Source organism: Poecilia mexicana, unplaced genomic scaffold, assembly GCF_051168715.1.
Source record: "Poecilia mexicana isolate PSO_F unplaced genomic scaffold, ASM5116871v1 scaffold_14, whole genome shotgun sequence".
NCBI lineage: Eukaryota > Metazoa > Chordata > Actinopteri > Cyprinodontiformes > Poeciliidae > Poecilia > Poecilia mexicana.
Genome location: NW_028263383.1, coordinates 2224245 through 2241841, shown reverse-complemented (window position 1 = coordinate 2241841; position 17597 = coordinate 2224245). Strand labels below are relative to the sequence as shown.

At 39.9% G+C, this 17597-nt stretch overlaps 2 protein-coding genes across 2 annotated transcripts in view; one reads left to right on the top strand and one right to left on the bottom strand.

The window, feature by feature from the left end:
• Nucleotides 1-397: 397 nt before the first annotated feature.
• LOC106922184 (olfactory receptor 52D1-like) lies at nucleotides 398-1358 on the top strand. Its single transcript, XM_014994398.2, has one exon. The coding sequence runs from the start codon at nucleotides 398-400 to the stop codon at nucleotides 1316-1318; it is 921 nt and encodes a 306-aa protein (XP_014849884.1). The 3' UTR covers nucleotides 1319-1358.
• An 856-nt stretch (nucleotides 1359-2214) lies between these two features.
• The window catches only part of LOC106922183 (connector enhancer of kinase suppressor of ras 2-like), a 37454-nt gene continuing 22071 nt past the window's right edge, over nucleotides 2215-17597 (bottom strand). Inside the window, exons 10-21 of the mRNA XM_088012581.1 lie at nucleotides 16572-16705; nucleotides 15043-15245; nucleotides 14790-14879; nucleotides 12149-12333; nucleotides 12000-12048; nucleotides 11710-11888; nucleotides 11535-11608; nucleotides 9817-9888; nucleotides 9519-9586; nucleotides 7243-7343; nucleotides 6677-7157; nucleotides 2215-3685 (exon numbers count right to left, since the gene is read on the bottom strand). Of these exons, the coding sequence (XP_087868707.1) occupies nucleotides 3423-3685; nucleotides 6677-7157; nucleotides 7243-7343; nucleotides 9519-9586; nucleotides 9817-9888; nucleotides 11535-11608; nucleotides 11710-11888; nucleotides 12000-12048; nucleotides 12149-12333; nucleotides 14790-14879; nucleotides 15043-15245; nucleotides 16572-16705 (1899 nt within the window). The 3' untranslated portion in view covers nucleotides 2215-3422. The remainder of the gene's footprint in view (nucleotides 3686-6676; nucleotides 7158-7242; nucleotides 7344-9518; nucleotides 9587-9816; nucleotides 9889-11534; nucleotides 11609-11709; nucleotides 11889-11999; nucleotides 12049-12148; nucleotides 12334-14789; nucleotides 14880-15042; nucleotides 15246-16571; nucleotides 16706-17597) is intronic.

Genomic DNA, 17597 nt, shown 5'->3' with positions numbered 1-17597 from the left:
ATTCTTGATTTTTTTATCATCATTGCTTTGATTTTTTTATACAACTCTTGTTTTAAAAACAAGCATGCTTCACAAAAATAACAAATTTGTCGTTTTGATGTATTAATGTTAGCTAATTTATAACATGTAGATAATTATCGAGTCTCAGTTTAGGGTAACCAGTTCGATAAATTACTTGTACATAGATGATGTAATGTTTTATGTTTTGATCTCGGAGGAACAAAACTGGTGCTTACGTGCTGTGAAGTTATTGGCGTGCAGGTGAAGAGGATGTGACTTTATCTCACAGAAGAACAAATATAAAGCTGCGGTTTTACCGCTCAGTGCAGTTAAATGCCATTCAGACTCAGACACGTAAACACATTTAGGTCACCAACTCACATCAAGTTGTTTCAACATGAATTTCTCTCTTGTTACATCGATTTATCTGTCTGCTTACTATGGAATGGAAGAGCTGAGGTCCATGTATTTCTGCATTTTCCTCATCGTGTACCTCACCATCATCACCGAGAACGTCTTGCTGATCAGGGTGGTTTATTGTGAAAAATCCCTGCATCAGCCAATGTGTGTGCTTTTGTGTAACTTGGCCGTGAATGAGCTGGTAGGGAGCACCGCCTTGCTGCCGGCGACGCTGATCAACATTCTCTCACACACACACCAGATTTCTGTTTCTTTTTGCCAGACGCAGGTCTTTGTCCTACACACGTACGCCATCACCGAATTCACTATTCTCGCGGTGATGAGCTACGACAGATACGTGGCCATTTGTCATCCATTGTCCTACCATGTGATCATGTCTCAGAGGATAGTGAAGCTGATTGTTTTTATGTGGCTTTACCCCATGCTGGCACTGAGCGTGGTTTTCGTTTTTACTCTTCAGCTGCCGTATTGTGGCCAGACCATAGAGAAGCTTTACTGCCTCAACTACTTGCTTGTGCAACTTGCATGCACAAATACGTTCATAGTGAACATCATCGGTCTGCTCTCTGCGGCTCTCTACACGGCTCCTCAGCTGATCATGATCTTTTACTCGTACTCACACATCCTGAAGATTTGCATAATGTCGTTCAGCAAATCCAAATTCAAGGCCCTCCGTACTTGCATTCCCCATCTACTGGCTGTAATCAACTACGCCACTGGGTGTTTCTTTGAGCTGGCACAAGGTCGTCTTGACAACAGGCACATGTCTTACCACACTAAGCTGTTTTTGTCCCTGTACTTTTTGATATTCCCACCGCTCCTAAACGCCCTAATATACGGCTTGGGCACACAAATAATAAGAGTCCGACTCATCAAGCTTTTCACCAAGTCCAAGTGACGTAGATTTGGTTTCATTAAATGTGCATCCGACATGGTGTTCAGAAGTCCTCTAAATGCTGTTTGTTTCTTTTTGAGTGCTGCTAATCTTGCCAGTTTTTAAATATTTATCCACAATTTAGTTTTATGTTAGTAGATGCACAAATGCTTTTAAAAACATAATATCCCCTCTGATATTTAGCCAAATTTTTACATCCTATTCATAATTAACAAAGTTTTCTCTCTTTTTTTGTCATTTTTACCTCAAGAAGCTTGTATCAAAAATAACACAATGCATATATATGTTTACGTTTGCAAAGTATTTCCTGGGATTATTTAACAATAAAGTTGAAATTTTTTCCATGCTTGAAATGTTATTTCACAGTTTCTGCCCTTCTCCTTTTGACTTTTTATAGATATTATCACAGAACCACCTAAAACCTATTAAAAAAAATTTCTCTAATAATTAGCAAAGTTTGCTATAATTAAAAACTACAGGGTACTTTATTTTGCGGAGAAATCCGAGTGTCTCTATCAAAACTAAAGTCTGTTTCAAGTTTATTCAGTCTTAAATTTTTATTTTCTGTCCTCCAAGTTAGAAAATTCGCTTAAGCGTCCTGACATCATCGAAAATGTTAAAGGTCACAGAGCAGAAACATAACAGGCTTATGTTTATCGTCACAATATTTACCAATATTATGGCAATTGCAAGATTTTTCAATATTGTGCAGGCCTAACTGTGATAACTGATTCCAATATTATCATTTATTTTACATTTAAGGGTCAATATTGGGATTCTAAGAATACTTTTATAATACTGTGTATTTCTCTCATTCCTGGTTATTTTATTCTACATCTGTTAAGCAACAGGATTTTTGTCAGTTTCTCTTTGACCTGAATGAGATAAAACAACAAGCCTTGTTTATGCCTGTACCATATTTTAATCAATAGAAAAAAAAATATGTAGCTACAATATGGCACAGGTGTGCAATATGAGTCAGCTTCAAATGGCATGGTAATGTACTTTAGTCTTACAGAGCATGCTTCTCCATTAAACACTTACTAAATACAATTTTTTATTTTATTTTTATGGTTAACATTAAGAGAAAAAAAAAAAATCACATTTCTGGGCCAGTGTCTATAATAAGTACAGAAAACACGCTGTGCTGGTTGTGTGCATGAGATGTGGGTGGAAGGGTGGGAGCGATAACACCAGTATCCTCTGAACCGAATGCACTTAGAATTACAAAACTGCCGTACAAACAATCAGGTAGACAGCATGCATACAAAAATAGACAACTATTCTTATCGCTCCATTGTAATATACAGTAGTTCATTATTGCCAGGCGTTACATTTTTATGCCTCTGCTCTGAGGAAATAGCTTTCTCTCTAAATCTTCTCTCTTCTCTCCCTCTTTAAAAAGGTACAATGTACATTCACTATCACTGAGGCACAGCACTTGATGTACAGATTAAATAGGTAGCCAAACAAACAAACAAAAAAAAAAGAAACGTGGTGTGGTCACTGTTGTAGGAATGTAATATTAAATATACAACATATGTTAATATGCTTAACACCCTGTACAGTCACAAAACAAACATACCCATGGATCGAATGTACATGCACAATGAAAAGTGGCGTACAACCAAAAAGAGGCTTCTTTTTGAAGAGCAGCTGTACACGACTCCAGCGTAAAGGTATAAAAACAATTCAACGGAAGAGCGGGGGGAGGTTGCCATGCATGGAAGTGATGATTTTTAAAAGCTTTCAGATGAATCTTTGAAATGGACACAAAGTGCGTTCAGTTGCTTTATTAATCCAATCTTTGTTTGGATCCCTGCCCTGCTTGAGGATGAGATGAGGCAAAAAGTGACATCAGTAGTTTTTGTTTCTGCTTTTGAGAGAAGCAGCAGAAAGAAATGAAAGGATGGATGGATGGATGGATGGATGGTTGAGGAGGTAAAAGATGTGTTTTGGTGCCTTTGACTCCAAATGTGAGGCACAAGCAGAAGCCAAGCTGCGGGTGGCGGGGGGGGGGATGGCGCTCAGCGGGGCTAATCTAAAAACCCCAGCGACCGGTTTGTGTCTTGAAGAGGAACATTCTGCCGGAAGACAAAAGTACTGATTAGTGATCAGCAAAATGCGGCGCAGATGGAAACAAATTGGTTCTTGGAAGTCGTTTCCATACCTTCAGTGAGCTGTGAAGAATCCGCAGGCGGTGGAGCTTGTCATTTAGGAGGGGGTCGTTAACTCTGCGGACAAAGGAGCGTTTGTACTCGAGGCGACCGGCTGATCTGTGGTCAGCAGAGGTGGACAGACTGGTCTGCTCCAGGGCCCGGTACAGGTCCACCAGTGAGTCCGTCTGCATTCGACAGTCACGTCCACGGCCTCGGTAAGCAGATCAGCAAATAAAAGCAGAATGTTTACATCTAAATAAAATCTGCAGAGCAAAGAGTTCACACACCTGTGTGAAGTTTTGATGAAAATCAAAGTGTGGCATTACTCTGATCCCCTAAATAAAATTTAATGGAACCCAATGCCTTCAGAAGTCACTTCATTAGTAATCTGAATCCAGCTGTGTGTAATTTAAACTCAGTATAGATCCACGTCTTCTGCGAAGGGTTTAGGAGTTTGTAATCTATTAAGATTTTCCTTCAACTTAATAATTATGCACCATGATGTGGATGCTCTGTGTGAGGCTACATTTTAAGTCGGTTGGCCAAGCAGATGCAACGTAGATTATGGAACCGAAGCAACCATGTTTTAGTAATATTTATTTGCAGAGTTGGGTAGTATCAAGTTACATTTACTATGTTATTTCAGTAACTTTTGGAAGAAAAGCTTGTAGAAGAATTTTTACAAAACCATACATTTTACTTTTACTTCAGTAATATCACAAAGTATTGCTACTTTTACCTGTTTGTAGACAATCTTTGTTCCATTTTGGCTTCAGTAATTTCTTAAATTGCTAACTTTTAATTTTAATTAACTAAAAATATGTAGAAATAGTGCTGCTTTTACTAAGTAATAAGTACACTTATTTGTTGAAACACAAATGAAACACACATTAAGTTGAATTTGCTTTTCATGTGTGAAAAGAGAGCACTTAAAGTGTGATAGGCCATGGTTAGGGGTAGAAATAAACGGGAGACGTTTATTTACCTTCTATTAACATACAGCACCCCCTTCTGGTAGGATAGGCACACTACATTAAGGCCTATCCTGTGAGATGCCTGTTTTGCATTTGGAAAGTAGCATCCTGAAGCTTTGGCTGCTGCCTGGGCTTTGAAATGCATATCACTTTAATGGTTGTTTACCGCTCCTCTTTTCTTTGTGGGAAATGCGAAAGATAATTGAAGACAGGCCCCCTCCGGTGTGTTTCTTTATTTTGTTCAAAATAAAATATTAACATTGACTGAAAGGATTACTCTTTGCTTCTCTGTCCAAACAGAGCCGAGAGGCTACAATGGCATCTGGACTGAGCATGAGAGAAAGCAAAATAAAAGGGGGGAGAAAAAGACAGAAAAAGAAGAGCCGAAATCAATCAGCATCAAACAGGACACAGAATTTGATCTTCCACACACAAACGCCCTCAAGGTTTAGGGGGGAACGGCAAATAGGCCGACTTCCAATCTAACCCTGTAAAGAAACAACAGTGAGCATTAAACTTTTGACATTTGCTGGCTCTGGCTGAATATTTGGGATTTGAAAACATCCCTGATGACAAATAGGGGCAATTGTGCGCTCCAATCCAGATGAAAGACATTTTCATCAACATCTATTGTTTAGTTCTCTGATCTACTATAAAGGTCGACTTCAAAGCTCTTTGCTCTCTAGAACCAACGTAACGCTAGCACGGGGATCAAATATGCTATAAATGTAAAGCTTTGGATTGTCTTTCAGTTCTGCGTTATTTTAAGTGGCACTGACACAATAAAACCACTTATATGATTTAAAAAGATGAACTACTGTGCTTTCATTCTCATTCTGTGAAAGCTTTTAATAATAAATATTTCTCAGAGAATACTATAAATGCAGTGTCGATGTTTTAGTCTGTAGTAACTGGGTCAAGCGCCACCGCCATCTTGTGACGTAATCAGGGTAAATCAAACCATAAACATCTAGGGTGAGCGTGCAGAAGCAGAGGAAGTCGTGTGCGATTTCAGCGAAAAAATGATGGAGTCATTGTTGATTCCTGGACAATATGGCTTAAAAAATGGGTTTGTGGTCCTTCAGTAGAACCAGCTTCATCTTCGTCATCACTTAATACTCAAGTCTTCGCTGAAATCGCTCACAACTTCCTCCGCTTCTGTGTACTCAGCCTAGATGTTGACAGATCGATTTACCCTGATTACGTCACAAGATGGCGCTGGCGTTTGACGAAAACTGCAACACTTTAGTGCTTTTGTGTACACAGAATGAAAGGACAGTCTTATTAAATCATGCAAGTGGTTTTGTCATGCCTTAGCTTAGGTAAATTTATTCCTGGACTTTAATTGGGCCACTCTACAAGTTTTTTTCTGCATACTGTCAAATTGCACCAATGTGTAAAGATGTTAAATAATATTTAATGTCAAGAAGTTCTCATCAAATGCAGATACAGCTATTTATTAATATTTCCCCAGTTTGCTAATGGGTAGTTTTATTATTACATCCTGCCACAACCAGGATGTAATAATCTTGAATATCTTGATATTCAAGATCATGAATATCAAGATATTCATGATCTTGATATTCATGAATATCCCAAAATGAATATCCCAGTCTCTGTCACAGGGTGAGTCAGTTTTTGGCTAATCAAGAAGTTTTAATGGGTTTTTTCCAATAAGACAAAATGGTGAGGTTTAAAATGCTATTAATGCTACTTTGGCCTTGAGTGTTAAAATACTGGGCCATACAATGTCCCAGAACCCAGACTTTTTTTTTCTTTTTTTTTTTTTTCGCTCAGTCTCTGTCACCCTGTGACAGAGACTGAATTTCTGCCCCGGTGTCATCAGTCATGACTTTTGTTTTTACTGAGCAAAAATAATAATGTTTGATGTTTCCACGTCAAAGGTAAAGGACATTAAAAATAAATTGTGTGCATTACAGAGCTGTATGTTTTGCACTCTTTTATGCAGTTTCTAAAGATACATCTTCCTACTCTGAAAATCTTTTCTGAAACTAATTTGATTAAAATAATGGCTACATTAACTGTTCAATCATCTTCTTGCCTTTTCTCTTAAAGCAACCAGTCTGAAGTAGGAGAAAAACTAACTTTTCTCTATTCTTTTTGTCAAGAACAACAGCTTTCAGCAGATTTTGTGAAATGGTTTAATTAAGAAGCAGCTTCCTCAGCAGTATACATGAATGCAAAATGAATTGTTTAGGTTTTCTGACCTGTGTCTCTGGCCCGGTCCAGCTGGTAGTTCTGGGTCTCTCTCTGGTCCGATGCAGCGGTGGCCGCCAGGATGGCATGGAGCCCGCTGTCTCTTGGAAGCGTAAAGCTGCGAGGTTTTCCTCCGGCGTCAGAATCTATGCTGGCCCTGAGGGGCAGCGGCAGGGCCCTGTACTGCTCCTGCAGCAGGCTGCGCTGTGCAGGCAGAGTTGACTGCCTGCGGTACTCAATGGCCAGCTGCTCCCTGTCTTCAGACTGCATGGATTCTTCCACTGGATACGTCTGCAGGTAGTGCATCCTGGATTTGCCTTCCATCTGGTCCTGCCACGAGTTTCGGTGGCTGCTCGCCTTCTGCCCAGGGGAGACGCTGTTGTTGCTGCTGCTTTCCTGAGGCTCCGAGTGGAACTCCTCATGTGAGGAACGGGACTGGAATGTGTCCGAAGAGGAGAGATGGCTACGCTTTGGCTCCAGGTAGGGACTTACCTACATAAAAAACAGACAGCTGTGGCTAGAAAACAGGGTCACAGAGTGATACCTGCTGCATCTTTTAGACTAACTGAAAACTCACTGAGGCTGCTCTGGGATAGGTGTCATAAGGGGGCGGTGGACTGTCCCGTTTGGGCACTGGGGGCATCTCCATGTCCTCGTGATCACTCTCGCTCCAGTAATCTGCAGTAAATCACACATTTATAGCAACAAAATTCAAGGAAAGCTATGCAAGATATTCATACACCAGAAAGCTGTAGTCGTGAAAAAGTGCTCTGACTGTATCGGGTTGAAGTTGAATATGAAGATGGACAGATATAAGGTGTGAGAACTTCCTGTGAAATCTTCTGGAGGTGTTATGGAGCTAATAAAAAAAAACAACAACAAAAAAAACTTGGCCATAATGGAAAAAAAAAAGCCCCCTCTCCAAGGATAAAATTGTTCTCACACACCCACCTTGGCAGGGTTTGTACGTAGGCACCTCCAAATAGCAGAAGGGTTAGCTGCGTTACTTCCTGTCAGTTTGTTAGAAGCCAAAGAACATTAAGCTATATGAATAACAAAAATATCCAGCCTGCCTCAGCTTGGAGCAGAAATGCTCTTCTGGAAGGAAAAATCAAATGCACCAGCTGCTGGCCAAGAAATCAAAAATGTCTTAACTGAAACGTATAAATGTGATCTTATTTTCCCAAATTAACTCAGAAAAGCAGATAAAGGCAGCTCCTCTACAAGTGTAATGATATAAATATTTTACTTTAGCTAAAGAGTGTTCCCCCAAATTGGTTGTACAATTAGAAAACCGGAGAGAAAGGTTCAACATTATATTTAATTATTATTTTCATTGAGTGGATACATTTTTTTACCTTGTTTTTGTCTGACACAGAAGCTAATTTCATTTCTTCCTCAGAATAAGAAAGTTAAGGCAGCAGTCCACTCGATGTGTGTTAATCTTCAGAATGAAAGGAAAATTTTGCTCATTTCTTTTTAAACAATTACCAAATTTTTTTATTGCTATGAAAAAATTCCCCTTGGTTGGTGTTGTTCCAAAACTGAAAAAGCCATTTAAATATTTGATTAGCACACTTTATAAAACTCCAGGTTCTCCATCAAATACAGTTTGTCAGGTTTCCCCAGATACAAGCAGAGGCACTGAAAGTAAAGCTGGGATATTTCAACCCACAGGGAACCTCAAGAGTTAAATATAGCCGCTTTTTGGACTTCATAACTGTGCGCAGAAGGCTTTTCGAACATGTTGGAGTCCTCACTCCATGCGGAAGTGAAGTACACGAGTTTTGCTCGGCCTCTGGCTGTCACTAGCTGCTTAGCAGCGAATGCTAATTAGTTGGATAGGGAGAATGTACGGAGGAGGAAGAATGACATAAACACTGAAAAGATCCCGCTGCCTACAATGAAGCATGGCAGTGGCTTAGTGATACCCCAGGGCCCTTTGTTCCCTCTGGCACTGGGATAACCTAATTAAAATTGCTTGGAGCATCATCTCCGCTCGTGAAAGCACAACACAGGTCGAAGACCTAATTTATTTGTGACTGTTAATTTAATTAATCACAGCTTGTAAAAACACTACAGAAAATCTTAATGTTGTACACTTTGGCTCTCATTAATCACTCAATTTCACATGAATTCGTTGCAGTTTGAACTAATCTCTCTTGTGCAAGCCCTGCTTAATTTAACTTGAATCACACACTATCTTAAAAACAATAATATAAACATTCTACTACTCTATACGTTTATAATATTGCATAATTAATCATTGCAATACTATCTATATTACTGATTTATATTTTAAGTTTAAGCTTTGTTTGTATACACAGAGTCTCAAACTTAAGCAAAAAATATAAAAACAGAAACGCAGTCAGTGTGCCGATGAAAGCATCTATGTGAAATCATGTAAAATAAACATAATTTTATTAAAAATAATTACGATAACGTGCTAACCCTTACGCTTGACAACAACATTTATGGTGCTGTGACACTGTTAGGGAAACCTGCAGCAGAAACTGACATCTTGGGGGGGTCACTATGTTACCATAACAACCAAACTAGACATATCCCTGGAGTTCATAACTTTACTAGATGTGATATCCACGTAGCAGAGAACATTTTGCAGCAGCACCGGCGAGTTGATTTAAAGTCTTCGGCGTCTTTATGTGCAAAGATAGCATCGCTCGGTACTGAACGATGTGAATAAAGTGTAAAGAACACAGACTTCATCTGTGATTCTCGAAGGAGGTTCGCATCATCACAACCCGATGTCCCGCTGCGCCATTTAGCAGCTCTTGACCCCTAGCTGACATCTTTTTCTACAGCTTCGTGAAAAGGCTCTGTGACTAATCTCACCTTGTTCCTGGCGCATTTTCTCCTGCTCAGAGTAGCCTGCAACAGCCATACTGAGCCGACTCAGCCACCTGTGGGGGAGAATAACACTGATGACGCATAACGTTAATGATTTTGTGATGTTTTTTTGTTTTTTTTGAAAGCTTATATTTCTCTCTTTGACCAATTTACTTTGCAAAACTACCCAGTTTTGAAGAGAGTGGGAGGTTTAATAAGGCAGTTCAGCTCTTGGACAATAGGCGGTTTGAAATGCGGCACTGGAGGAGTTTGCAGCACAGCTATCAAAACCTCGGATACTCACCGGGACATGTCATCTACATTTTCCGCAGCAAAGTAGAAGGTCTTTATCTTGGGATGGCAAGCTTTGAAAGCACTGAAAGAGAAGGAGTTTAATTATATGTGAGTACAAACAAGGGCAAGCAGTATAGTGCAGATTAACATATGAATACAAGACTACATCATGGCTACATTTAAAGAAGTTCAAACAGACTTTTTCACATTTTTGTTTTTGTTTTTATTATTTGTTAAATATGTACTGGCTAATAACTCAAAATAAATTTTTACATATATACACTGAAGCAAAAATAATCTACATTGACATTGTAGATTATGTCAATGCTAACATAAGTTTTACTAGCATAAAACTTATGTTAGTTTTATGCTTTGTGTAGATTTAAGGTTGATTTCTACTATACAGCGCTTTGTGATTTTATTTCTCTGAAAAGCGCTTTATAAATAAACTTTACTTACATTTTAAAGGATAAATAAAATCCTATAAAACAGAAAATCCATCTTGTAATCCTGAAATCTATATTTTTGGTAAATAACAGCGATATTAATATCAGCTATCGATTTTGGCCCAGATTTTTATATCGGTGCGTCCCTCGTAACTTCAGTAATATCTTCTGCAGCTGTCGCTTGTGTGTTGTCCCTTGTGCTTCCTTGCTTTCTTTAACTACTTTCATACATCTTTCTCCACTTGACAGAAAGAAATCATTACAACTATGAGAAACAAACCCAAATGTGAGTTTTAAGAATTTAAGGAAACTAGAAAAACAAAAATAGAAAACGACAACGCATGACAGCGTTCACGCAACTTCTGAGCAACATCTGCCACGGGATTGTCTGAGGCAGGACGTTTTTTAAACAACAGATTCGCATGCTGCAGAGAGTATTGTGGTGACCTTTAACATGCACATAGACTGTAATTTAAACAACGCAGATAAGAATTTTATCCCCACGACAAAATACAGCATCTGAAGAAGACATGACAAGCCTGACAGTAAAGATTCTGATGACGATGATTGTGAGAGTATTGATGAACACAACTTTGAGACCACATGCAGAAAAAATCTTTACAGTAACTTACTACACTTTGAACTTTGATCTCATATAAGTATTTATTGTTGTAAAAGCGGTTTGAGGTCGCACACATCCTGTAAGTATTGCTACAATGATCTGTTTAATAATTAAAATAAACACACTGAATTATGAATTATGAATTCAAACTCTTCTTTTGTTCTGCTTCGCTTCCACCTCTGGCACCACAATCCGCTCAGTTTGAGCCAAAGTGAGTCGTGACATGAAGCCGCGCAGCCGATAGGAATACAGAGACCTGTTGAAGGAAGCTTTACTATGGAGACAGACTTGAGTCCTAAATTATTCAGTTCCCATCTGTCATCTAAAATCTCTGCTCAAAGACCGACACAACTGCTGGAGACTTTGGCCACAACGTTGTCGGACAATGTGCGCTACGTGCACAGTTTGTTTGTTTTTTAATCACAAATTTGGGCTTCTGCTTTCAATCATTTTTTAAAAAATTACATATTTATACGTACATGTAAGTATATATACTTTTTTGAGACACTTTTACAGTATATTGGTAATGTCTGACCTTTATTTAAATATTTTAGGATACCTGTTACATCTCCCTACTCAGCTTTACGAAGTGCAATCTGTATAATAATTTTTTTTTTTAAATCTTCAAATCTCAGAGCAGCAATATAAATTTATACTCACTATTTTCTTCTGCATTCAGTGGCACGATCAATCCTGAATTCTGGGAGACTCACAAAGCCCTCTGCCTTCTCATCCTGACACAAGCAAAGGTAAAGTTACATCCATGGAATCTCATTTGTGTTATTAATACTGTCTATGTTTAAAAACAAAAAAAAAAAATCAAAATCATATTCACCTCTTCGTTCATGTACCAGTAAAGACACGTGTCTTTCAGGATAAACCAGTATTTCTTCCACTTCTGCGAAAAATAGGTTTTAGCATCTTTCTTCTTCCACAGCCAGCCCTGGCAGTCGCCCTGACCCAGGTCCCGGCAGGAAATCCTTCGTTTACTGATGGAGGACATGGGGCTTGCAGCTGCAGGTGGCAGAAAAGAAGAAAACACCTCATGAGAAAAAAAAACAAAAAACACCCTTGCTCATGTTTGAGTACACGTGAATAAAAATGAGGCAAAGCAAGTGCTTCTACCTTGCTTTTTCTTCTTAGATCTAGACAGCATTGAGGAGCGCTCAAACACCTGAAAATTGAAAAAAGAAGAAGAAACGAATCATAAAAACGACGTCAACGGATCACAGTTGTGACTTGTGTTCAACTTTTTGCTTCTTGGAGGGACTGACGTGGTAAAGCGACGCAGAGTCTGAGCTGGACGTGGACATGGCGACTTCCAGGGCGGGAACAAGCGTGTAGTGGGTGGGGCTGCTTCCTCGCTCCATCTTCCTCCTGTTCTGACTCAGACTGCGGCCCAGCAAGAAGTTCTCCCCGGAGGGTTTGTCCTCACTGGGGAAACGCAGGAGGGAGTTTTCTGCAGGGACAAGAAAGAAGCCAGCTCAGGACTGAACACACCTGAATCTACTATACGCTTCAGGAATGAATAATTAAAAGTTTGGGGGCCATTTTAGCTACACGTCTCTCTGAAAGAAAGAGATGGATGTCTGCCTGCGAGGAACGTGGTTAAATGCAGTCACAGTTTTCGAATTTACCTTTGGAAATACCCAGTGGGCTCCATTTTGGGGTATAATTTATTTGTGTGGGGATAAAATGACACAATCTGCCAGGCCGACTCTGAGCAGTCCTGATGTGAATGAAGGCACACAGATTTTAAGCAGTCCACAGTCAGCTGCAGACAGGTTTTAGATGGTGCTGCAGCTGCAGTGACAGATCCATTTCACAGACTCAGTCTCAGCTGGTCTCAGTGGGACACGAAGCTGAGGATTGCTTATTAGGGTGATAAACAGAAGCTGCACCCAGTCCACTTCCCAATTATTATTTATCCTGAAAAAATAGCTGCCAAAGCATTCATGACTTTACCTTTATTTTAACATGTTGTGTGCATATCATTTTCATTTTAAAGGACAGAGAAACACAAAGCAGCACGTCTGTGAAGCGGGAGAAAAATCCACCATCGTTTTCCTTACGGGTGTCCTTGTTTTCAGCTCCTCTGAGTCAGAACCTTGTAGAACCGCATGTTTCTGCAATTAGAGCTGCACGTCCTGCAGAGGGTTCCTCTACAAGCTGTGCACATTCAGGGGCTGGAAATGTCGCCCATTCTCACTTACTGGCAGGAAGAAAGTAACTGTTGAGTCCTCAGTTCTTCGGTTTGCCACAAAACTTTCAATTTGGGATAAATAAAGTATTTTTAGATTAAATTAAAACGTTCCCTTTGGAATCAGGAAAGTATTTTTGGATTAAGTAAAATAAAATTGAACTGAAATCATGTAGGGGATACAACAAACACATGAAAGAAGGTGATAGGATCAATGTTGAACTTAATGATTAACACAAAGAGCCACCACCCTGAACACTGCATCCCCATGATGAAACATATTAAAGGCAGCATAATGCTGTGGGAATGCTGGTCTTCAGCAGGGACAAGGAAGCTGGTCAGATCTGATGAGATCTGATGATGGAGCTAAAACCAGAGCATTTTTTACGTACATAAGTTTATTTTTATACAAGAACACACAGTTGAGGACAACCGCAACACACAGCAGGCCTTGTGATTTACAGCACAGATCCAGGACACAAGGACAGTTAACACTATAGAAGCAGCTACAGTTCAGCTGATATGTTACTGATTCACCTGTTAAAAGTCTTTGTATGTCTGACAATCCAGTTTTTTCCAGTCTCTTTCTCCTTTCTACAAACAGAGCAATTATTAGCCTGCTAAAAACTTCAGGCCAGAGCAGAGCGGAGGTTCACCTTCAACAACGTCCTTAAAAATAAAACCAAAAGTCGAATGAAAGGGGTCAGATGAAAGTATAGTCATATTTCAGTATGGTCCAGTCAAAGTCAACCTCCAGATGTGCAAGTCAACGAAAAGTGACTCTGAAAGGTAAATATACACACAAAAGGTTTTAGGGTTTATTAAAAAAAAAAAAAGAAACATAAATCAGATTCCTTCTTTCCAATTATTTGATGTAGTTATATGGAATAAAATACAATTAAAATATGTTGAAGTTTGTGGCTGTATTGCCGCAAAATGTGAAAATCCTTGTTATTCCTCAGCCTTTAGCCATGACTGGACGAGTGATTTACAAAAGAATAAAACAAAGTTTACTTCAAACAACCTGTAACAAGTAGATTAGTGAGGCACGACGACGTTACCAAATCCACAGCAGCACGCTGTCTGTGCAGCAAAGAAATCCACTGCAATGTCTGAAAAATCATTACACAATCTACAGAGGAAGCAATTGTCAAGAAAAAGAAAAGCCTCCAAACACCCATGAAAGGTCTCAAGCAGATAAATATAGACCCATCACTTTCTTTCTTCTTTTTTTTTTATTTTTTTGAAAAGCCTAGAGAAGCAAGCATCCCTCCCAGAGGACACAAACGCATCACTCAAGCCTTTCTTGGGTCAAATTTTAAAGGAAACGCGGCCCCCTCCCGGCGCGTTTACCACCTAACTTAGCTGCCACCAATGAAATGTGAGCACCTCAAGAAAATATATTTATACCGTTGCCAGAGCAACAGTGTACTTTTTATATCCAAACAGAGAACAGCGGGGCCGAGAGAGACGGGGATGAAGGAGGAAAAAAAAAAAAAGGAGCAGCTATAGATTCTGAACATATGGAGGAGAAAGAGGCAGGAGCAGATATCCGGCATGTTATCGGCGTTGACAGGCCAGCTCATGCTTCAACTTCTTGGCTCAGAGATCTGAGAGGGTGCGGGTATTATAAGATTTCCACCCCCTCGCCCCAGCTTCCCTCTGTCCTTCTCTCTCTCTCTGTGTCTCTCTCTCTCCCACTGCCTCCCACTCACCTCTCCTGCTCTCTCTCCTCAGCTTCGCCAGGTCTTCGTCATCTCCCACCCAGTTGTATTCCACGGGCATTGAGATGGGCCTGAGCCTGCCTGCAGCAAGTAGGCGCAGGGGGGATGTCAATATTACACAGCCGTCCACACACATAGACATCAAACAGCTGCAGATGTCTCAAAAAAAAAAAAACAACAACCCAGAAACCCACACGCCGCTCATTGCCACGACATTAAGCTGCTATCGGTCACGATTTCCTACCGTAGGTGGGAGTGCTCCCCCTGCGGGCCGACGAGGCCTCCTGGTTCTGGTCGTACTCGTAGCAATAGAGTATGGAGTCTTCCTCCACCAGAGGGAATCGCCGCTGACACTCCTGGTCCAGGTAGGAGTTGGGCGACTCGGATCGCTCCGCGGCCTGGGCGTCCGACTGAGGATCCTCGTCGGTCAGATTTTCCTTCTCGTCTCTTTTAAAGAAAGCAAAACTTCAGAGAAGGTCAAATAAGCTTCCAGGTAGAGCAAACAGGTGGATCGCAGTCGGCGTTTGTTGTGGGTTTTAATTAGAAACAGGGACGTCTTAATATTCAGCAGGGGGGAAGGAACAAGTCTCCAGCTGTGACTCACAGATGTATTTATATTTTACTTTCACACGTTTTTGCCCAGGGGAGCCACCGGGCTTTGACTGCTCGTTAATTCAGTTTGTGCTTCAGTAATGGGACGTTCTCACCAGAAGCACCCTCCCTCATACCGGTGGCAAGCATTTCGCAATTGCATTTCAATACGGCGAATTTTAAGTGATCAGTTGTCACAGCAGAAACAAAATGTCCCCAAGGTGGGCAGCAATTTATGCAAAACGTCCGGTGGAAGACGGATTTCTTTTGGTTCAGAAAACAATAAAAATGCTAATTTTCACAGTGGCAAAAGGTGAAAATGGTCGGAGCATCTCAAAGAAAGTGAAAATGTTTCCGTTCTTAATGATTCTTGGGTGCAAAGATTAGACCGACTCCTTGAAGATGAAGCATCACTTTCACTCCTGCTTCTGCGGACATGTAACAAGTTGATGGGTTTTTCAGGTTCCTTTCTCACTTGGTTACTTTTGTATTTATTAACCAGCAAATAAACAAAAATAATTGATTAATCAGCTTAGTTCTTTTATTGGCTTTGGTTGCAAATTAGAGACATCAAATACTCTATTGAGTTCTTATTCATACAGATTTAATTTTTTTATTATTATTATTATTCAACCAAGAAGTTCATTCTGATGAGAAATTAACAGATTTTTTCTCGAAGATATTTTAATTTATAGTTGAAGAAAAATAATTGCATGTCAAAAACAGCTTTTGCCTTTCTCATTAATATCTGGAAAACCGCTTTTTTGGCTTTACAGCAACCAAATACTGACCAGATTCTGACTGGACTGTTTAAAAATATTAAAATTACTTCCATTCAGAACAAACATTTTGGCAAAAAATAGCTTTTAATTTAATCTGTCTGTGGATATGAATATTTTTATGCCTCGCTGTAAAGGATCGCAACAGAAATCTGTATTTCTCTTCATGTTTTGTTATTTTTTGCACTGTAGTAAAGTTCTGTGCTGCTTTTCTTCCATTGTTTTCCTCCTGTTGTGATTTGTTTCTTACTTTAACAAAAAGAAAACTGTCAGTGGGGGAGGGGAGAGGGCGAGCTGTGTTTGTGTTACTGCAAATTAAAATCAACACCACAATGTTTGACTCTGAAACACTGAACCTTGAATTTTGTACGGCAGTAATCGATGGATTCTTTCGCATGCTCACCTGGGGGCGTAAGGCTCCGCCGGAGGAGGCGGGATGTACAGATCCTGCAGGGCGCAGCTACTTCGCCTGGAGGGAGTGCTTAATGTGCTGGTGGGCGTAGCGACGCTGCTGCTGGGACTCTGAGGAAAGACAGGCTGTGTGTGAGTGAATGTGTGTGTGTGTGCGTGTGTGTGTGTGTGTGTGTGTGAGAGAGAGAGGATGTGTTTAAATATGTGCAAAAGACAGAGAGACAGGCGGACAGAGAGGAAAAGGAGACACAGACAGTTACGGAAAATGGCACAATGAAAATGTGGACCTCACAACAGCTGAGTAAGTCTGTGACTGTTCACTTTAGTCAGACAGTGAGGCGGCGGAGCTCAGCTGTGAAATGAGCAGAGGACGTTTGCAGAGCTCCACTTTAAACCGGTTCACCGAAGGAGGCAGTTTGGAGAGCGGCCTAGTCACCGCTCTCATGGATTACAGGTTAAACAGTCTGGTTAGTACTGTAACTGAACTCTAAATTAATAGACCGTATCTTTTCTTATTTCGTTTTTGTTACTATCCCCTTATTTTCTTTTATCAATGTGACAAAACAATCTGCAGATTGGTTAACTTAAAGAGGATAAATTCTTCACGGAATTCAGCTAAAAAATTAGGAAGATTTCAGTATTTCAATTTCAGTTTTGCAAGAAAAAAAAAACATCTAGTTCTGAACAGATGAATTTTTGGTAGATTAGTAATAAAATTTGTAGACTGTTATAGTGTTTAAAAGAATTTTAACGAAAATAAAGTTTTTTCTTGTCTTTCTAACAATCCTAATTTTAAGTTCTCCCATAAAAAAACAAAATTTTTCAGTAAAACTACTGTAATTCTGCTGTGGTTTTTGGTGTTGGTGTGCAACTTCAGTATTAATAGTGGCAACTTCAGTCCAACTTTCTGGATCGACTCCTCAAAAATAAGACACACAGCAGGTTAATAGGAGTCAAAAGGTTTCTTTTTCACATCAATTCAGATGTATGTATGAATATATTTGACTTTGAATATGAT